At 33.4% G+C, this 23,186-nt stretch overlaps 3 protein-coding genes across 3 annotated transcripts; all 3 read left to right on the top strand.

Annotated features, from left to right (window-relative positions):
• Positions 1 to 10,219: 10,219 nt before the first annotated feature.
• TRIADDRAFT_53288 (uncharacterized protein) lies at positions 10,220 to 10,621 on the top strand (the record flags this gene model as incomplete). Its single annotated transcript, XM_002109869.1, has 1 exon — positions 10,220 to 10,621. One exon carries the CDS (start codon positions 10,220 to 10,222, stop codon positions 10,619 to 10,621), a length of 402 nt encoding a protein of 133 aa, XP_002109905.1.
• Positions 10,622 to 15,749: 5,128 nt separating this feature from the next.
• On the top strand, positions 15,750 to 19,686 carry TRIADDRAFT_53287 (uncharacterized protein; the record flags this gene model as incomplete). Its single annotated transcript, XM_002109868.1, has 11 exons — positions 15,750 to 15,757; positions 16,430 to 16,497; positions 16,626 to 16,701; positions 16,810 to 17,032; positions 17,678 to 17,752; positions 18,022 to 18,114; positions 18,287 to 18,368; positions 18,684 to 18,743; positions 18,872 to 18,945; positions 19,186 to 19,245; positions 19,636 to 19,686. 11 exons carry the CDS (start codon positions 15,750 to 15,752, stop codon positions 19,684 to 19,686), a joined length of 870 nt encoding a protein of 289 aa, XP_002109904.1.
• A 1,467-nt stretch (positions 19,687 to 21,153) lies between these two features.
• Positions 21,154 to 22,320, top strand: TRIADDRAFT_20536 (uncharacterized protein; the record flags this gene model as incomplete). The annotated part of the gene is made up of 8 exons (XM_002109867.1): positions 21,154 to 21,237; positions 21,306 to 21,343; positions 21,421 to 21,479; positions 21,563 to 21,633; positions 21,717 to 21,764; positions 21,885 to 21,938; positions 22,027 to 22,130; positions 22,206 to 22,320. The coding sequence occupies 8 exons, from the start codon at positions 21,154 to 21,156 to the stop codon at positions 22,318 to 22,320; spliced, it is 573 nt and encodes a 190-aa protein (XP_002109903.1).
• Positions 22,321 to 23,186: the final 866 nt, after the last annotated feature.

Genomic DNA, 23,186 nt, shown 5'->3' with positions numbered 1-23,186 from the left:
AGTAGTTGTAATCCGCACAATATTATCACATCGAGTCTTCTATAGACACTAACGCAACTATCGACTGTTTGATAGAAATTCCAGGCTAAATTAGAGCTAAAACAATACGCTTATGTCATTTACTACATTAGTAATTAGTCGCATAGCGATACTATTACTTTCCCAGTTAATATAGACAACTCTATTAAGTAGATCGACTCTTGCTAGCTAATTTGTCTACACATACGATAGAATTAGTTTTTGTTGCACTCAATCACGACATTAATCGCTAATTTCCCCCCATTTCTTTTTAACTTTCCAACTCACATTCAACGATTTTAAATAGACACTTTACGATTGAAGTTATCATCACTGCAATAGTTGAAAAATTGGATCATTTCCTTATACATCTTAACTCATCTATCAACTAGAGTCATCGTGTCCTATGGAAAAAATGTTTCTGGATAGCGACTACCGACGATAAAATATACTGTTTTGAGTTATAGGCGTAGTTGCGCTTAATTTATCACGTTTATGCTATTACCTCTTAGCGAAAGAAAGAAACTTCTATCAAAATTTTATATTTCATATTCAGTTATTCATTTATTGGCGTTCTTGGTTATAGCGAATGAAAATAAACCATGCCAATTGCTCAATCGCGTTTAGAATTATTACAAATTCATAAATTTCTCCAATGCGTCCGTAAACAAGAAACGCAACAAATTGAAAAGTTTACGACACATGGAGTACCTCAACTTATCAACTACTCCGGTAAGTAAAAGACAATATGATAGTATTTGTGATATCTTCTATTTTAATCATGATTACAGCGACGGACAATAACCTTAATAAAAGCTAAACTTGACCTACTCTTAAAATAATATTAATATATTTAAGTTAAGAATGGATTTAAAGCGATATATACGTACTATTGAGTTACTGCATTGAAAATATCAAGTTAAAAAGTTCAAAACTCACGATAAACTTAGCTATCTATCATACTACTTTCAAGTTCTTCCTAAATAAAGCACATCAAGTTGGACCCACTACACAATATTGATTCTTAGTCAGTATGCCAAGACTAATTTACGACTGCAACGCTATTCCTTATCCTCTATTCAGGATCGTTGTTAAAGTATTATAGCGATCTTGTAGATATCATCACTTCTTATCATAAACGATCCAAGCAGGTTGATGATTAATTTGTCCAAATTAAATCAAGAGTGCACACGCTAGATTTTGTTGTAAGCATAGAAATTAGGTATAAAATAGTTGCATCAAATATTTAATTAGTTGGTAAAAACAAATTTTTTACCGTATAATCAAAATAACGTATGAATATACCTTTTTAGCAAAGGTTTGCCGTACAGTCGTCAGTAACTAAATCTTGGCTAGTCATAATATTTTAAGGGTAATCACCTTTTACAGATTAATATACTCAACACATTTTACAGTAGTTTAATCATTATAAGAACCAAGGCACTCCCTTGTTGGTAACACAATTGGATATAACAGAATCGCCCAAACAAAGCCATTATGAATATTGATGTAAAATCTCTGAATGCTTTTCACCTATGATTGTGTTGGCGATTAGTCCATGTCCCAATTGAAGTTGCGCGTATTTACTATAATATTAATTACAACGATTTTATTCCGATATTAATTTCCCATATCGCTTCATAAGCTACCCTGGAAGCCACCTCATATTTAATATCAACTCTCCAAGCAAACTTAATTAATTTATCAAAGTTGAAATTTTTTGTTGATCTATTATCTATTTTTATGGAATCAAATATTTCTGTTACATTCAATTTTCTTAATGCAAAAACTTTTCAACTGGATACTGCTTTTATTCTATTAGCCCATGGAGAAAGATTACAACTATTTTCTTAACATTGATATCTTGTATATCGAGTCTTTATAAATACTAAGTATTAAACCGAACTGGCTTTTATTCTATTCATCCTACACACCGGCATATTTACGTGCTTCTATTCTATCGACATATTAGTAAAAAAACGTCCAACTATTGATCATTACAATAGCTCTGCTAGTGTAGTAACTAACTTTGCTTCATTCGCTGGTTAGATATACGTGCACGTACAAAATATCTTTGATTTTCGATCACATTTTTAACATATTAATGAAAGGATCACAAAAATTTTTATAACAACTTGGCTGTATTTAATTAAGCAAATATCGTTTTTATCAGTAAATAATGTATTGGATCGCAATAATAATAATTTTAAACATAATGTCTTTATGCCATGTCTTCCTTTTAATTCTAAATATTGATCAGCGTATCAATTAAATAGCAATGGAGAAATTACTAATCGTTATGATCTTGCTTCTTCTTTACTGATTATTAAAAATGATGATAGAACCGGAAAATGGAAATACAGCTTTACACTTAGCAGCATGTGCTAATGACGAGAAAATGGTACAATTTTTAATCGACCTAGACGCCAATCCCGATATGACTGATATGAAAGGAAGAACACCTGCTATGAAAGCTGCAGAATTAGGTCATATTCAAGTTTTCGAAATGCTTGTTGAAGCTGAAGCAAGTCTACTAGGTATAGTAAATTTCATATTGCGTTTAAGGTTTATAAGGCCTGGTTCTATAATTTATCAACTATCGTATATAGTTTACAATGACATAATCTGATATGTGTAAAAAGCAACTTTGTAAATTTATGAGATAGTTTACAACCACTTCTCTATCGCTTTAAACAGACGATATTGTTAAGATATTACATTCAAATAGCCTACGGTTTTAGTACCGATTATGATCTGATACTTTTTAATACAGATATATATATACAGTATGTTAGTCATGATTTGATTCAATCCAGAAGTCTTGCATTATCTTCATTGTCACTTATAAATGCTTACGATTTTTTTAAATATAACAAGCGGCATTGATAATAAATTTTTAACTATAAATGAATTGTTAAGACGAATTCTTTTTGTTTTAAAAATTTTGTAATCTGATAGATGATAAACCATTGTAGATTAATTAATAATAGCATTATCCACTCTTTCTAATTTTAAGCATGCGATAACGAAGGAAAAGGAGTTTGCTTTTATTGTATATATCCAACAAAACGACATTATAAATGTTTAGAAGTTGCTATAGACAACGGCGCGGACGTCAACAATGTGGTAAGGAAAATAATCATTTAGAAAGATAACTGAATTAAAATAAATTATACGTTGACATTTTGTTAATGAACGTTAGTCATAGTTTTATTGTTAGTTTTCATCGTATAATTTTGGAAAATTAATTAATTTTAACGACGATATCTATTTCTGCAATCAACGATTTATTAAAATTACCTTGCTATTGTAATTAGGACGACACTGGAAAGTCAGTGCTAATTCAAGCTGCACAAGGAGGTCACGAAAAAATGGTAACCTTACTGCTAAATGCCAAAGCAGATCCGAATTATAAAAACGAGGTTAGCCATATCAAACTAGCTAATAAATTCAATTATTAATTTAATTAATCACTACTACGATCATACCTTACTATTTACAGTTGATCTGCGTTAGTATATCAATAATCGATTATATTATTATAATTTAATACAACATGATTTTATTTAGACTACTGGTAAGACAGCTCTTCATGCCGCCGCAAGTTCAGGAAATGCCAATTGTGTCCGTGAAATATTATCAGCAGGAGCTAATGTAGATGAAGTAGATGAAAAAAGCTTTCATGCTGCTCATTTGTAAGATGATATTAATGAATATGATTGAAAAGAAAATTTAACTGCATGAAATCTTAAACATTTATTTACTATCAATCATTTTGACCCCATTAGCGCTGCTCAAAGTGGTCACTACGAAGTTTTGCAAGTCTTGTCTAGCTATGGTGCCAACATGGGCACTACGAATTATGAAGGAGATACACCATTACATTTAACAGCAGCATTTGGTCATTCTGTATGCGGCAAATATTTAATCCAACGAGGTAACTTGGAAGAATTAGTGTGGGTGAATTTACTATTGGGCATGAACGAGATAAACTCTTTATATTATATAGTTAATACATGATAGTGGAAGTAAGATTTTTTTACCTCTTAACAGGCTGCCCTATTGGATTAAAAAATCTTGAAGGTAAAACTGCTAGAGCAGTTGCAAAGGAACATGATAAAAATGACACTTTAAAGGTTATTCGGAGACAAGAAAAGCTAGCTAACAAAATTGCAAAAGGCGGTAAACCACCGGTAGAACCATGGTGTGTCAGAGTAAGTTAGAATCTCCCGTTCCTGTTATGGATTATAAATTAATTTGTTGTGTAGGCAGTAAATAAAATGTAATTTTGTGTACAAAGATGATAAACGTTATTATTCGTATTATTAAACAAGATGTACGACTGGATGTTGGAAAGAAAAACGACAGCAGAAGAACTATTTCGGCAGCTGGATATCAATGGTGATAGTGTACTCAGTAGAAATGAATTCATTACAGGATTAAAAAGCTTAGGTATATCGGAACATGTATTTCAATGCATAGAATACAATTGATAAATTCTGTATAAAGCTCATTAGCTCACATATACTTTTATAATTGCAGGTGCTCCTTTATCTGATGATGATTTACGAAAGTTGGCCAATTTGCATGATAAAAATCGTGATGATTCTATTGCATATGGAGAATTTCTTAAAGGAAGTAAATACATCGCCAGGGTATGTATCGTACTTAATGATATCTAAAATATATTTGTAAGATATTAAGATCTATAAAGTAAAGCTAAATGCTATATGTCAGTTAATTGATTGAGCGACTATTACAAATAATACAACAGCATCTTATATACTATTTTAAATTTTACTAAAGGCTTATATGGACCCTCGAGCTCCAAAAAAGCCTAAGAAAGGCAAAAAAAAGGCTGGTAAAAAAGGTTTTAGAAGAAAGGTAATAATATTATATTATTTTAATTGAATACATGAATTGAGATCGTACTGGTTAAATCCTACAATTGCTCATTTTAGGCCGGGAAAACTAAAGTACCAATTCCAATATGTACTTCAGAAGAAGGGCCTAGAACAGTGAATGGTGGTCCTCCGGCAAATATGGTGGAAAAACAAATTGTACGAGATTGATATAATAGCTATAACTCCTAATCAGTTTTCACTTTATACAGTAAAATTGAAATAGCGTACTTGAAAATAATAGAATTCTGAGTAATAAAAACTTTATCTATACAATTTATGTTGAATATTCATATTCTAACGTTCCTAGCTAGAAGTGTACGGTAGCTTAGAATTAGAATACATTCTTAATCACAATATCGTAAATTTTTTTGACAATTAGCAAATAATGAATCAGTAATCTTGTAAATTTACGCTATGTGACATTACTCTTAACATGCTAATACAGCGATATCTATTACTGGATTTAAACTAAATTAATAGGTAATTTTAATTTATTATTAAACAGTTGTTTACCGATACTGGGAGATTTGATCGCGATCATCCTCCTGCTCATCCGTTAAAAGATGATTCAGCTTGGTATCTTCCCAATCCAGGTATACAACATGTTTAGAATCATACATCACATTTTATAAATTATGGTACAACTTTCATTCATGCTTCCTCATCAACTTTGTATAGATTGCAGCGAACGGTATAGTTTTATATTTCACAATGTTGCTAATTTATAATCTGTATTATCAATTATCAATGTAAAATTAGCCAGATTTATAGCAATTCTTATAATATGCATTTGATCATAAATTTTGGATAGCACTATTATTCGTTCAAAAAATTTCGATTGTATGTATTTTTATTCAATCACATTATCTATAATTGATTGTTATGCTTTCGTATTGGTGATGAAAGTATAAAATATACCACACTCTCTATTTATATCCAATCAACTTTTATAACTGATCTTTTCATGCATTCAAGACAAGACCTATATCAATATCGTGGATGCTGCAAAAATTGGTGACTACGACACTGTTAGATTTGCATTGAGGAGAGGCACCAATGTCGATGAAAGAGATAAATATTTCAAAACTCCATTAATGGAAGCTAGTGCTAGTGGACATGTGAACATTGTAAAATTATTATTAGAAAAAGGGTAAGTCTTGGATTGAGCTCTATAAGAAATTCTATATGAGGTAATTACCGCTAACATGGGTAATTGTGTTCTTATAACAGGGCCGAAATTAACAAGGTAGATAACTTTAAGTGGACCGCTCTTCATCATGCCTGCCATGCAGGACAAGTAAGTTTTCAGGAATATCGATTTCATAATAAAGTATAACATAGTGGAATATCTACTGCATTATCAATAAATTTTAGTAGTTCGGCAAGTATCGTATTGCTTTATAGTATGTCACAATTCAAATTTAGGATACTTTGTGGATCATTTTCAATTGTTTAAGTCGGCTAATATAATGTATTGTATCAATTAAAACATCTTTTTTTCCATATTATCTAACACTCAATACTATTGTTGTCTAAATAGGAAGACATAGTGAAGATATTGGTTGAAAATAACGCAGACATTGATGCCCAAACGTTAAATGGTGGTACACCTCTAATGCGAGCTATTGAAGCCTCAAGGGCTTGCATAGTACAACATATAATAGAAAAGGGGTAAAATAGATATGTTATTGTAGCATTATTCTCCATTCCTTTACCGTGCAAACAATTATTTTGGTCATAACGATAACAACGGTACTAAAAAATTTTCAATATTACTATAGATGTAAGGTACAACTAAAAAATAGAAAGGAACAAACCGCTCTAGAAATTGCAAAAGCTTGGGCAGATCCCAATGTCCTTTCAATTGTCCAAGCAAAATTTGATTCTTTGCCACCTGTAAATAAGAAAAACCGTAAGTTTACGTATATCATTAATTAATATTTACCCTCTAGGCTCGGATGATATCCTAATTTTAAGTGTACTTAAATATGTAGTCTAATTTAATTTAAATTAACTATTCGCCATTGATATAGGTCGCCCCGGAACTCGGCGAACAGCATCTCCACCGAAGGCAGCACCTACGTCTGGAGATGGAAATCAGGTATGTATTACAGTATGTAATTCTTACAAATTATTGTCTGTTTCAAAGCACTACTTAATTATTACTGTATTGCATACCCGTATAACATCTATTAGCATTACAAGCTATTTCAATCGTATCTATCTCATCGTGTTAAAGAATGTTCAACTGATCTATCGTCTAGATTGGTAGAGCATTTGCATGTGCACCAGTTAATGAATGCTTTCTCTTTGATTATCATTAGCAACCTCAGCCCAATGGAGAAGTAAAAAAATCCTCCATTGTCACTCCTCCACCTATTATTACTAACGACGCTCAGACGTCGCCTAAGAGGAAGGGATCCATTATACTTGCTGCATCATTAATCGCTGCTCAAGATGAAAAAGAAAAGAGATTGGAATATCAACCTAAAAGCGTCTGGCTACCTCAACCTACGACGGTAAAATTCAAATCGAATACAATAACATCGATACCTTACTACGTATAACAAATCACTTAAAATTTTATTTTTCTAATACTTGTCCTGTTCGATAACATTACTTAAAAGACTCTCAGCGTTTATCACTTGTATACTAATAGAAGGCCATATTTAATATAATATCTCATAAATACATACAACTATTGAATATGTTATAGGAAGAGCTATTAAACGGCAAAGAGGATAGACGTAAACGTTATGGTCATGAGATTGACTTTCCGGACTATAAACCTCCTTTCCAAAAGAATACGATACACAGAGCGGAACAAATAGAAAAAGAAGTACCTCTAAAAGTAAAATAAGAAATATGATTTTTGTGTACTGTATTAATCCAATAGCAGAAAATACTGTATTGATTCAAGGACGTATACGATTATGAGATCATTAAGGTCGTGATGTTCCTGTATATTATGACAGTATATATGGAAAAGCAATCTATTTTTACACTTAAAATATTATTAGAAACTGAAAAGACTCTAGTTAAAATCTAAAATTAATCACTGGATAAAAGTCTAGTCTATGTTCGTAGGGTCTTTTCCTATATATGAATTTGTACAGCTATTTAATTGCCGTGATAGTGCATAATCTGTAATATGATGTAATGGTTTACTGGATTGTTTATTTTGATGTATGGAATAGATTGATAATAGGTCATTGAAGATCTTACGACTTGAGAGTGTATACTGTGACATCGATATTCATTTTTCGACTTTTGATTCATTTTCTTGTGGGACTAAACGGTTACATTCACAATGAATCAAGCTATCACTCCTACCATTATAATCATCAATTTTATCACGTAATATCATTTCTATTATAACTTTAGTATACACTAAAGTATAGTTCTACTTTCGTTTGACTTGCTTTATAATCAGTCGCCTACATATTGCCGCTAATGGACGAGAACACGAGTATAGTATTGATATTGAGTGGCATTATTATCTTTCTTTATTTTCTAATTACTGTAAGTTTAAACTTGAAATCATCATTTTATATTAATGTAATCAACGAAACGATCTATTTTTCTATGATAATGATTATACTATTGCAAAAAGTACTATGAATTGTCCAGGTTATCTTTCACCACATTGATAGTCTACAAAAGAACAATAAAAAGGATAATAACATGATATAAGTACAGCAGAACTACTTAAATCTATGTCAAGGAATGATTAATTGGTAATTTGTTAAATTAAAGGTTATAGTAGCATGCAGGTACCAGAGGATGCGTATATATCCTATAAAGCGAAATCTTTATTATTGCATATTACATATACCCTATTTACAGAAGCTAATGCATGTAAGTACAGTCAGCAGCATAATTGAATCTATGCCAATAATTGATTGATTAAAATTTTTCAGTTATTACGGTATTCAACGACTACGAGTTTATATTAAAGGCTACTTGTAGATCCATTTACTTTGTACGGTATGCCTTAAGTGTAATGCAGCGATGTTTAAATCTATGCCAATGATTGATAGAGACTTGTTAGATATTGCTGTATCCAACAACTCACGAGTTTACTCTATTAAAGACTACTTATACATGCATGTATATCGTATGTATACTGTATAGAATACAATTTTCATTAGTACAGCATACACGCTTGTATGTACTATTTTACAGAAATTCCATTAATCTAATGGATGTAAGTGCAGTAGTAATAGTTATTAGAATCTATGCCAATATACAATGAATCGATTGATTGAGACTTGTTGGTTACTACCTTACCGTATCTAACGAGTCACGAGTTTATATCACAGGCTGTATATCGATTGAAATTTTCATTTTGTGTACACGTATATGCAGCATGCGCGCTAGAGACCCTTAGGCTCAGGATCTCATAATAATAATAATAATAATAATAATGATATACACTATCTACAGAAATTTCTGACCGACCTAATGGATGTAATTACATTGCAGCAGTCATTGAACCTATGCCAATATTGCATCGATTGAATGAGACTGTACGACTCATGCGTTTATATTATAGGCTACTTGGATATATACCGTATAAAACGAAATCTTCATTTATGCATATGCATTCTGCAACAAAATTTGTTAATTGAATCAATGACAGTCGGACCATGATGTTGTCAAAACTGTTCATAACTAAAGCATTCCTCAACTACCATACTGCCCACTGATAGGCGACTACCCGACGACCTTTTTACAACGATGACATAACGCATTTTTTGATGCGTGCAGTATCTATACTAAGTAATTTGCCAACTGTAGAACACGTTGCCTTGTAAGTACATACTGAGTTTTCAAAATAATATGGGAAGAATCATGTTACTAATTGTGGTGTCGGGGCCTTTAATTCAATTAATTAACAGTCAATAAAAACTTCAAACTTTATGTTTTGAAAGTTGCGTGTCCAGACACATCGAGCTCAGCTTCATCCATATTCATGTTTATGGTCTACAGTACTGCGTACTGTAGTGTGTTTACAGAATGTACTGTACTGTACTGTACTGTACTGCGCTTAAGCTAGAAAATTCAGTACGCTACAGTACAGACTACAGAGTACTATAAGGTTTGCATTGTAGAGGCCGTGATCTCCTGAGGCGGGTACAGTACAGTATAAATGCCAACCGTGATCGCGTTGTCCACTTTAAGTGCTGCTAAAAAATCTGCTCGTCGAAAAGTTCCACCTGAGCTTGGCAAAGTTTTGAAGCATTTGCATCTACTTTTTTGTCTTGTTGCTTTCCGTTTTCTCCAGACGTATCACAATGAATCTAGTTGAAATTGGTCTCATTGTTGCAGTTGCTATACCAGCTCATATTCTTGGCGCTTTATGGTACGGTATACTGTTTGGTCAAGCTTGGTATACACGCGTTTACAAGATTCCGAATCGTAAAATGGAAAATGATAACTCTGTCTTACCTTATCTCATCTCGTTTACAAGTAATGTCGTCGCGTCCTACTTGCTGTATGTATGGTTTGGCACACAAACAACTTATGGCTTCGTTCCAACTCTTGCCATTGCGTCGGTTGTAATCATGGCTCTTGCAGCACCTCAATTTGCCTTCTCTCAGTGGTCTCCAATAGTCTATTTAATCGATTGTAGCCATAGTATTGCCTGTGTTGCAGCCATGGCCTACATACATCGTTATCTGATTCATCAACAGTAATCAAAATGTTGGTGCTTTCCTTTGCGGTGAGAGATGAAGGATCAAAGCCAATCAATTGATCTATTTCTTGTAAGGTGGCTTTTAAGACCACATGCATGTTGTAAATTAGAGTTGCTTTATGCAGTACTGTATACCGTAGTATGTCTAGCGTGTAGATGTGCCTCTGTACATCCATATCGCTCCATGACCTGAAGATCTTTCTCATGTCGTGATTAACACGAATAGCTAGTTTTTATATTTGATTCGTTGTCTTTAATGCAAGTAAATGTACAATCTTACAATTGCGGTTATTGTTAAATTATGCAATGTTCTCTCAATTTGCATCTATCAAAGTACAATGCACTCGTGTTGCTTTGGACAAATGTAAAAACATACCACGATAATGCTTTACATGTTGATTCACTGATGAAGTGTAGGCAAGGTATTGCTACTTATCGCTACTTGCTAGTCAAATTCGTAAATGCCTTGTTTTACAAGACTTTCATTCGAAGTTTGTAGCCATGAGCTGCGGCTTCGCAATGATAAACATAATGTTCAAATCTCATAGTACCTATTCGTGTATGATTGATTTCGTGATACGTTCTATTTTCAAATTTTGCACATTGTGCTTCAAGACTAGCAGCAGTATGCATTAGTACTGTTTCCTTGGGATACATGCTCAATTGCAATGAAACGTTCATTGATTTTAAAGTTGTACTTGGTTCAATAAAACCTTGCGATATTTCCTCCAAGGCTTCTGCTAAAGCATGCTAGTATTTCTATCACCTACAGTTACAGTGATCATATATTGTACTCGTATATCGTAAGAAAGAATAGAATAGTGCACTTGGCTGCAAGAGTGATCAAGCAATAACAGTACAGTATGAAAGATAATGAAAAGCAATTGATCCAAATGAGTATTTTTGGATAGAATCCAACTTTTTTGCATTTTACACAGTATTCTCATGTTAATAAACTGTCATCCACTCAGAATTTTTGGCATCGTTTGCAGAGCTCGGATTCGAAATATTTGCCAGTATGCTGGTATTTCAAGTTACATCAAATAGCTGCAGACTATAGTACAGTATAGTACTGTACTAATATGTGAATGTCCGAGATGCAGTATGATAAAAATGTTATCAGACTCTTTTTCAATGCTGTAGAGCATGCTGTAAAGTTGCTAAATGCAACGTGCTGTTATTTGCAAAGTACACAACATGTCGGCAACATGTTCCGATTTTGTGCTTGTATGTACTGTAGGCAGTTCAATACTGTAAAGAATATACTCGTACAAGAAGAACATTTCCGTTGGAAGTTAGCTAGCGGCACAGTTAGAACTAAATTTATCTCCCCGAGTACTCGAAAATTTGTTAAATTCTGCTTCGAAGTAAATAACACTACTGTACATGAAAGTACGTATTGTGCTACAAATTTCATGGGCTTGCTGCTCACAACTACTGTAGAGACCACAATTACAGTCAACCCGTCCAGATTGGCATCTCTCTTGAGGAATTTTGTTTTTTCAGGGTAAGGTAAATAGACAAATACTGTGCGCTATTTAGCTAGTGCCATACACTAGATGAAAAATAAACATTAAGTTTTGATGGAAAAATAAGGTTTCAACCTGATTTAATTATTGAACTAATTATATGAACGTATTGTTTAAGGCATCGTCAGATGTGACCGTAATAGTATCACGGAAATTTTAAATATTATTCATGTCTGCTTTGATATCAATTTTTTTCAATAGACGGTTACGTTTCAAAGTGTGCATAAAGGCATACGGCAGTCAGGATTCTCGCGAACTCCTTTTTCTTTGTTAGCCTTTTAATTTCCGGATAAGCATCACGAAAAGTAACGTACACTAGGTGTATAGCACTTTCTCTGCTTGCTCGGTTTGGTATATTGCCATTTACTTTACATACCTTAATTTCACGCTCACTTTCAGAGATGCAAAAGATGAGCTCATACGTACCTCATGGATAATTTTGGTGCACAGTGTCTTTAATTAGAATACGTAGTAATTTATTTCTATCAACCGTGACTACGATGAGTCATGTTCATGGACTACTCGATATAACCTGTAATCTAGTAGTCCATGGATGAGTCTATTTGTTCAGAATAAATATCTATCAGGATTAAAAGATTATGCCGTAGTATAAAGTCATGAACAAATACTACAGTAAAATAGACATAACTATGGCATTGTGTTGGGACCGTTGACGTGATTGGAGAAAAAAGGATTGACTTTCCAGCTTAATTTTGTAGCGAAATTAAATTACTGTCCAGCTATTTTTCGCTGCAGGATTTTGTCGCTCTGTCAGATGTTGACATTTATTCAGTTCAACAGCAAAGATAGAACATTACTGTGTACACTAGACTGTACATTGCTCGAGTAATTTAAGCACATGGTATTGTGGTGTAGTCCGATGGAATGGCGCCAAATTCTCCTTTAAACTGCTTCGTCTTGCTGCAAAAATAACAATCGATGTATCTGCTTGCTTGAGAGCAATTTGATTCCATTGCTGTATGATTCACTAATAGCTCTACGAAGGTACAGGGGGTTCTGCTTGTTAACATAAAATGAATGCGTTGCTGGATAGAATATGCATTTGTATTTACATTCTGCATAAAACAGTAAATAGTTTATTTGTCAACATGTGTCCAAGGCCCACAATTTCGGAAATGGTTGCTGATGCCATGTCAACATAGGCAAATGCAAGTTGAGACTTGTCCCATTAGCCCCAAAGCACAACTACTCTATACAGTCCAGTAGAGTACAGTTACAGTATGCAGTAAACTACTCATGCGTCTGTACTCTACCTGTAACCGATTACAGTGTACAGTATGAATGTATGGTATGGGCTAGCATAACCCTTAGTTAACATTCAGTTATATAAGGCAAGCGCATTGCCTACAGATGCACTTGAGACCTTGAATGCTGGACTAATATTGTCGATTGTTCGCTGCTAAAGGAGACAAGAATTTGCAGGCATCTTTTCAATTTTGCTCTTCTTTTCAAGGTAAGATTAGAGTATACAAGTCGATGGTATGATTATCTTACCTCTGTTATTGTATTTGCCAAGCTTGATGGATTGCATTGCATATGGACTGTAGCCAAGTATCTGCAATCTTGCTGAGATTATTGCTTAGCGAGTTAAAAACAGACAGTATACAAAAGTCAGCGGTAGAGCAACGCTGCTGCATTCGAATGCTCATCCAGTGACCTCCAGGAATACAGCAATGTGCTAGTATTGACTGTGAGATGGACAATGTTATACAACAAAACTGGATGCAACATGAACAACGTGCATGATAGTGTCATCATCAGGCTTGTCTACTGTATAAAATTCAGGTCTAATTCAAGTTGGCTCGTTTTCTTATTTTCCAACCTCTTTCTATTTGCGCTTTTTTTTAGCTATTCTTAGTTTTACGGAAATAACAAGACATGGCTTACGAACTTTGGGTCAGACTCGTATCTTACCTCGTAGTGGATCAAATCATTGGGGCGTTCTGGTATTCGCCTCTTCTCTTCGGTAATCCCTGGATTAAAATTGTACTCAGAGACAAGGAGCCTAAGCCTTCCTTTATGCCTTTTTTCATTACCTGGATGTGCTCTCTATCGCTAGGATATGTCTTGGATCAGTGGTTTTTGAGCCAAAGCCAATTCAGTGCTTGCCATACCGCTACTGTCTTGGCGGTGTTAATAGCTGCACTCGACGCGCCACACGTGTCCTTCCAAGGATATCCTTTAACACTTTATATCATTTCCGTCGGCCACAAAGTCACTCAAATATTTTGCTGTTGCTATTTGTTGCAATATTTTCATGCCGACGGATCTTCCAAATTATTTTAAATTGACTATAAAATTTGGATCTTTGCCAATTTAATGTATTGTACTGTATACTGTATGGTAGCTCATTTGATTTCTATATACTGTACACCTGAAGGCCGTTCACCAATAGCTTTTATTTGAAAATAAATAACTGTTATGTTTTTACTGCTGTACTTGTACGCGTATGACAAAATTAGCTAGCTATTGTAGTAACACACAGCAGAATTGACCATTTTATAAAAAACAAATGTGCTGCAATAGTAGCATGCCTTTGCAGAAAAGTGCCAGCAGGAATTCTTGTTTCGTTTTCGTTAGTTTATTGCACTTACGTCGTCTATTGCTGTACGAGATCAAGCTATGAACTATTTTACTTTCAGCTCCACGATTATTTAACGTGGAGTATACAACTTCACGCTTTATTAACGATGTACCGTACGATAATAATATTTCTCATGAAGAGCAACACGGATCGTTGTAACATGTATTCATTCTGTAGGTTAATTAATCCATACTCTGTCATGGTCTATCTTCTAAAATGTTGTATTAGACAGCTGAACTGCAATAAAGAAAGACTTCCGTTTGTAGTATGCAAGAGATACTTCAACTGCTGTTTATGATTGGCATTTTAAAGTTCTAAAAGATTGCATGCATTGCCGACAACTGCAGTTGGTGCTGACGAATGCTTATTGCTGAGCTTCATAATAAGGAGAGTACAATATTTGCAACAAATGTGCCGTGGGCAAACACAAACAGCTACAGTACTTTAGACAGTAGTTTGTAGTAAAAATCGTAGGGATTGAGTAAAAAGCCAGAGCTAAAACCGGCGTTTAATTGCCCAGATCGAGCTAAAATCATGTCGCCAATGGCCTAAATGCAGTAGAGGCGACGTGACATCATTCTGTTCCCGATCCCAGACTAGACTATATTCTGGAATAAAAAATCATGTCACCAACTGGCCAAAAGCTCTGTTCGGACGAGTGACATCGATTCCGTACTGTGGCATGGTACACTAGTCAGTTTGTATCTACTGCTGGACGTATAATACTGTCCAGTACTGGAAAATCGATGAAAGGACCTGAGGGCTGAGAGCAGATCAGTAATCGAATCTGCTTCCTGTTTCGGTCTCTTAATAGTGGCTTGAGAAGGGCAAAGTTCAACAAAATTAATGCAGAAAAGTCTGGTTGATATATTAAGCAGAAGTTAGTGCAGCTACACTAGTAGAAAGACTCAATTTTACATAGATTGGATAAACTGCATATGCATTGGATGATCGCATCTGAGTAGAATGCTGTAAGAAATCATTTCAAAGCCAAGATGAAGAGGTGAGCAATCTTGACGTGTAATGTGGAGGTAAACCAAGCTTGACATTGAGTGAATCATACGCATAGTAATATTAGTATCCTTATCATATTAGTTCCTATAACTATAGAAGGATAGTTTTACTTTATGTGCTCCAGGAGTTTCTGACGAGACTAGAAAAGGCTAGTGCATGAAGATCACTTTGTAGTTAGTAGTCGGTTAGTGAGTTAACTAGTTTGTCAATTGCTATTGAATTGGCAAGACTACAATCTTGGTTGTTAAGATTTCTTCAGTAATCAATAGTAGATCATTCTCTGACTACCTCATCTACACTATCAGTGGCGCTATAGCTATACTATAGTATTTAGTCGTTAGAGCTGAACTATTTGGTGATAATAACCGTGATATAGCTAATCTCGTCTCGTTAAGTCAGTAAGAGGCGTTATCGTGTGTAAACTTACTTTGTCTCTAGTGGTGTGTGACAACATGATACTATACTGATCTTGTAGGTAGCGCAATACTTGATTTATTAAGATATTTACCCCTTGTAGCACCTGTGCAATGTGCATGCAACGAATGATTTATACGTATCCTTTATAGAAAATGCAGAAAAATCCAACTAGCTTGTTTACAATTATAGGCGTTGATATACAGTAAAGTATAATGATTAATCTTGCTTTCAATTACTACTATAGGAAAGCTACCAGCGATAGTAATTACCAAAGGATTAATCCAACAAGAGTAACAGAAAACCAACCTACCGGTCAGCATTATTCGTAGTAGAAATATTACCTAACGAATGTAACATATCCTGTATAATTCGTACACAGTTTGTTGAATATCTACTCAAAACATGGATGAGAATAATTCAGATTGTGTGATAATCTACAGCAATAGGCTCAAGAAATAGGAACGTAAATATATCATGTGAGCCAATCGTAGTAGATTATAACCATAGCCCACAAGGGTAAGCAAGAAGTAATTGAATAGGCATGCTCTTATGTTAATTAAACAGAGATGGAATGAAACTTGTTCTTTATGATAAATCCTGCTGTCTTAAAATGTCTCCTTTTAGTTTTGATGCTCATCTATTCCGGAATGAAATGGATATGGACACGCATAGGTTAGCACCAGATGAATTTGAAGGCGTAAGCTCGAAACAAAATGTGTCAAACATCAACAATGACCAAGATGCTGAATTTGAAAATGACGAACTCCTAGTAAAGGAAGAAAATTACCGAGTACTTTGGAGAACTGTTAATCCATATTATTATAAACAAGATTTGATAGAAGTGCAGGTGAACCTCAACTATACCTAGTTAAGTACCTGGTACAACGCTTTGAATTGTCTAATTAGCGATCACTATTGGCTATTAATTATAGGGAAAGAGGCTGATGCTGTGTTCTGCAACTCTTAATTTAAAGCTGTTACATGCCAACTTTAAAAAAAGACTAATCCCTGATATTGCATCATCGAGAAAGAGTATCATGCATAGTAACGTCTATTATAATGAGTCTAACATGGTAGGAATCCCACCTCCTCTACTGTAAATTACTTACAATTTCATAAAAAATAATTCTGGTGCTAGTTTACTACATGCAATTAGCGCAACTCGCACTAATGAATCTTTTTATTTTAATTACACTTACCTTAATCTTATCAATAGAACTAAGAAGTTTACTGAAATTGTACTGAGGTTTCGTTAATTAATTATTAAATGCAGCTAACAGCTGTACACAATTTAGCTCAGTGTTCTGGTACTCTAGTCTTAAGTTAAATTTACATCTCTATCTTGAAGCATATTAAGTATAGTGATAGATACTGTACGCTGTACAGTATATTAATAAAGTTGTGCTAATTAATTATGGCTATCGTCGGTGAAGCTATTTAACCGGCACAGGTTTAGAAATTTCCTTTGATTCTGCATATTTTGCTCTTAAAGAATTACAGTGGATGTATATGCAAATGTACAACTAATAAGAAAGGCCTACTACACTATAAATATGTAGGAGAACAGGTAAATAAAAGAAATCAAATCGCCATAGCATCATATTTAGTTTATCATTAGATTGCAGCTATGATATCGCAATTTAAACTTCTATATTTTCCCTGTATCACGAAGGCCGTACCTGCTTACGATCCCTGGACATGTTCCTACAATAAATTCTACCATTACAGAATTGCAATTTGGCCTTCAGTCAATTTTAAAGTAATTAAATGTTTGACAACTAATACTTAAAAATCTCTTTCTTCGTTATTAAATATTATAACTTAACATTCGTATAGAGTGATCATCCAACAGTTATACGGAAAAACAACAACGAATATGTATTTGAAGGCTTTTCTATATTATCTCATTATCCTCTCGAGAATATACCGGTTTGTCTTCTTCATCGGTATAATCGCCAGTATAAAATCTCTGCTAATGCTGAACCAATTTCATTGGTATGTTAGATTAAATATTGGAAAGTGCTTTGACCTTTATAACTAGTTGACTCTATCCGTTAGTCATGGGTTATTTAACTGCATATTTATTACTCTTTACGACCAGGCGTATACCTTACAAGATCTCGAATTATTTCAAGAATTTTTGTTCGATCATCTATTAGAGCTACCGGATTGGAGCTTAAAAGGTTGGTTAACATACGACGCGGCTTAGTTAAAGAATATCTACAGTTATAGTCGTCATAAATTTATTTCAAAGTAATCTGATATTGAATAAACGTATAAGTGTTATGGAGCGATATCACTTTTTACTTTTTAATTGGGCCACGTACAACAATTGATAATGGAGAATTATATAACGCTTTATACGAATAATTAATTAAATAAATACATCTTTTAGAGTGATTATTGCGGTGTTATGATGTAATAACACATGTTATACGAAAGGTACGATTATTCAATTTTAATACCAAATTAATTGATAATAAATATTTGTACTACAGATCCAAACGGTGATGGAAGATTATTTTATTTTATACCTCTATTCGTCAGAAAAAGCCATGGTAAGACTGTTATTATAGTAGTCGCTTTACTTTTTATACTTGCAGTGTTATACATTTTGCTTATATTTTGGGGCAATCCAGAATATTTCACACGTAAATACTGTGCATAACTGACTTTTAAAATTTAGAGAAAAGCGTAGAGACGTTATCTGTAGCTGAAGTATTGGAGTATATTTTAAACTTTTCTCAACCTCTGTTTGATGTAAGTTATCGAGTCGATAATCTTATTGATCATTTAAATTAATCTAAGATAGATGTAATGATTCTTTTTAGGTTCAGTGTTTGTTGTATGACAACGAAGACAGAAAAAAAATTACGAATGAAGTTACTGGATCACTAGTCTATTCGCCTTTCTTAGTAATGCTCCTTATCGGACTCAATATACATGAAGTAGCAATACTGATACTGCAAACACAGCTGATACTCTGATATTATTTATTAGAAACCGTCTACTATTCGTGTTGATGATATTGATTGGAGTAAAGTCTGCTACGAGTCTAGGGTAATATACGATTTGAAATATGTATGCTTTGAAGAATTAATTTTTAAAGCGAGTTGTTGGCATCTGGTCTATTTCTAGACGTACCCGAAAGTTATTCATTGCAGTCATCGGCCTCACCATCATAGCTATTTAAATAACAAGAAGTAAATTTGCTAGTTTAAAGCATTCATGAATTCAACTAATGGTGAAACCGAAGTTGTTTATTTGCGTGAATTACATAAAATTTTATCGGCTGTACTCTCATTGTAGATATTTAGAAATTTGCCATGAACGAAATACTCTAAGAGAGGGGTTTAAAGCCGGGTACTGATAATGTACTGTTTTTTTTACATTATTCATAAACAAGATTATAATTCTACTAATAAGCTGTCAATTTTCCTGGTAATCTAGAGTCTTGCTAAAAAGTGGAAAGCAGGTCAGCGAACTGATGCGAAAAGCTGAAGAAAAGTTATCACGTATAAAAGAATCTAGGTTAACGTTATTTAATAAAATATTTATAATTGAAAATCATCAGCATATTAAATTATTTGGGCCTATATATTAGTAATCTTAAACGTGAAGTAAGGGTTGTAATTGACGGAGAGAGGTTTAACAGAATCGGCTTAAAAGGTGATATAACACAGGTAAAGAAGAAAAATTTTCATTAGTATCGAGAAGAAGTGAAATTCTCAGACCTCGTTCCACAACTAACTTTTGTTACTGGTACTTAACATAGCATGCCTTACTTTTGCCAACTCTTGTGCATCATATCCGGTTTCATCGCAGTCTTTACTACTTTGAAGAAGCCATAGGATATTCTTTCAAACGCAAATCTTTGCTGCAGGTATTCAAATAGTTGGAGAGGGGTTATCGTAGATTTCACCTCGATTATATGTACCTTATTAAGCTATGAACTGTATGCTTACTCTATTTATAATACCATCTTAAAATAGTTAAACAGAAACCAAAGTTTTTATTGATATCCGATGCATTTTAATTTCGTTTTGAAAACTGAAATTTTATTACAATGCTGATAATTAATCCTGGTTTCGTTAAAAATTTAGTCAGTGAGGTATGCTATTACATTAGACGACGTATAAAGCGTAAATCTAAGTTGCGATGATACAATAAAACAGCAATTGGTATAAACGTAACGCAATATAAGTACAAACTGTTTACTTTTATGTTGTGCACTCTAGTTGGTTACTTTTTGGCCTATAAAATAATACTAAATTATAATATCCTTGATAAATACTCATGTCCAAAATTAATTCGGTCACAAAGCGTGCTCTTGCGAATAAAACCCATGCCAACATTCGAGACGGCTGCGAAATGGATCATATTCTTTGTAGCTTATTTAATTGTGGCATTAAGAATCCGCACTATGCTGGAGGAAACCATATGACTGATATCGATGACCTTAAGGGTATAATTTGCTGCACATCTTCATGATAAATAGCTTTTTCTTTAGTATTTAATATACTCGTGTGTTCACGATGAACTATGTGCCTTTGTCACCATAATTAGAATTAAATCCACAGAAAGCCAGAAAAATTTTATCAACAGAGCTTGAAACAAGGTAGATCCGTATATATAAAATAAATACAGTATTATGCACGTATACATGTTATTTAGTATTGTATAAATTATCAATAATATCATTCTATTTAAATAAGTATCTTGGATAACGAAACTCTAGAATATCTTGGTGATGCAGTAATAAATTATATTTCAAGGTGTGTTCTTGTTGGCATTAATAACGTATATTTATATTTAATTTCGATTTTCTCACATACTAATCTTCGATAATCAATTTCCATCTTGTGGAGACTGGAATAACTGCTATATTTTGAAAGCTTAGACTGGACCTAATCTACGAATATTTGCTTATAACATACCGTTGATACTTTTAGCGTCGAACTATTTTTTATGTTTCCTGACCTATCGGAGGGAGATTTATCAGTGTATCGGTCAGCCTTAGTAAATAATAAACAACTGGGAAGATTAGGAAAGGTACGCTTTATATCATAAAATTAATTATTAGATACAAATTTTGTAAACAAGGTATCTTTACTTTTCAGAAACTCAAACTCGACGAATTTTTGGCTTATTCTCATGAGTACGAGCTAAGAATTCAATCTCGGAAAGCTTTTAGACAAGATCATATCTGCCTCTAATCTTCAAATAATTTCTTAGAGCCCTTAAAAACAATAATCTAGATCGCTCCATCGCTAACGGCGTAGAAGCATTATTTGGTTAAGACATTTTGTTCATTGAATCTAAATTGCAAATTTTATTCTTAATTTTAATAGTATTTCATTTTTATAATGTACACCAGGTGCAATGTATTTGGAAAATGGACTTGATAGAGTCCGAGAAATTTTTGGCAAGCTAACATTCGATGACGATGTAATACGAATCCACTGTCATTTAGCGAGAGTATTTAAGTACAGTTATTTTATTAATCAAACAATACGTTTTATTACGCGCAGAGTGAACTTATGGGAACTTGGATGAATCTTGTAACGCACCCATTGCAGGTGAGCTGTTTCAATATTCAGTTACAAACTAGCTTATATTTCGAAACACTAAACTCTTTCTTGGCAATAGCTTATCTGTATTACTGTCTAATGCTTTATTGTTATTATGCACCGCTGTAGGAACAGTTTCCAGACGGTGACCGAATATTGATTCCGAAATCTCAGTTTTTGCAGGTTAAATAACTTAAACACTGCCATGATTGTTTCGTGATAAGGTTTAATAAAAGTAATTCAACCGGCTATTTATATCGCTATCTAATAGGGTTTAACCGATTTTGAAGAATCGATCGGTGTCGAATTTAAACATATACGGTTATTAGCTAAAGCGTTTACCCATCCATCAGCTGGATTAAATCATTTAACAATGTGCGTTATAAATTCTTACGTCATTTGATATTTCGATTATACTGAAGATTTAATGTTATTTGTTTATTTGTCCAGAGGAGATTATCAAAGGCTAGAATTTCTTGGAGATGCGATCTTAAGTTACATGCTAGCTTCACATGTATATCGCCAATTTCCACATTACCGTGAAGGTCATCTAAGTGTAAGATAATTGCTTGACTTTTGACTTTAAGCGATTTAAAAATTTAGCATAACATTTGGTGGATATTCCATCATAATTTTTAAGATTTTAAGGAGTTCACTTTCCAATAATGAATTACAAAGTAAAGTCGCTGAGGATTTGTTGTTGGATAAGTATTTGTATACCGGTGTGAATGACCGAGATAAGGTAAAGATTATACTACCTTTGTTTTGCTAACTTAGATAGAGCATACCGTATACGAATGATTCGTCATTAAGCAAAGTTGTTGATTTTTAATCTTTTGTTGGTAGATTTTACATTCAAAGCGACAAAAGATCATGGCAGACATACTGGAATGTAATTAGCTGATAGCATTTTGAAAAGACATTATTTATTAGTGTTTTTAAAAGTGCTCTATTTACGAAAAATGATGAAAATTATCATTTTACCCGATTTTAACTTTATGTAGCTTTTATTGGGGCATTATTCATCGATAAAGGGATATCATACGTAGAAGCCTTTTGCAGTGTTTGTTTTTTTTCAAAAATTAAGGTACTATTAATAGAACTTCACTAACGATAACAATATATTATTTTTATAGATTGCAACTACAGTATTACAAGAATGAATTTCTTAAGTGATACTGTTAAGACTAAATGTATCTATTTGAGCTTGATTTAAGATTTTCATCTTGATGTAGGATATAATTCCCGATCTGGGAAAATTCGATCCCAAGTCGAGACTAAATAATTATTGCATTATGATGCGTAAAACTAATAAGCAACCAGAATATCCAAAATATGTGTAAGGGTGTCAGTTTACAGTATAAGTAGAATAATTAAAACGAATTATTAATTCACTACTATTTGTTTTAAAGCGTAATCAGAAATTATAGC

The sequence above is a fragment of the Trichoplax adhaerens genome, genomic scaffold (genome assembly GCF_000150275.1).
Source record: "Trichoplax adhaerens TRIADscaffold_2 genomic scaffold, whole genome shotgun sequence".
Taxonomy (NCBI): domain Eukaryota; kingdom Metazoa; phylum Placozoa; class Uniplacotomia; order Trichoplacea; family Trichoplacidae; genus Trichoplax; species Trichoplax adhaerens.
Note: the sequence above shows the minus strand (reverse complement) of the source record. Positions and strands in the feature narration are given on the sequence as shown.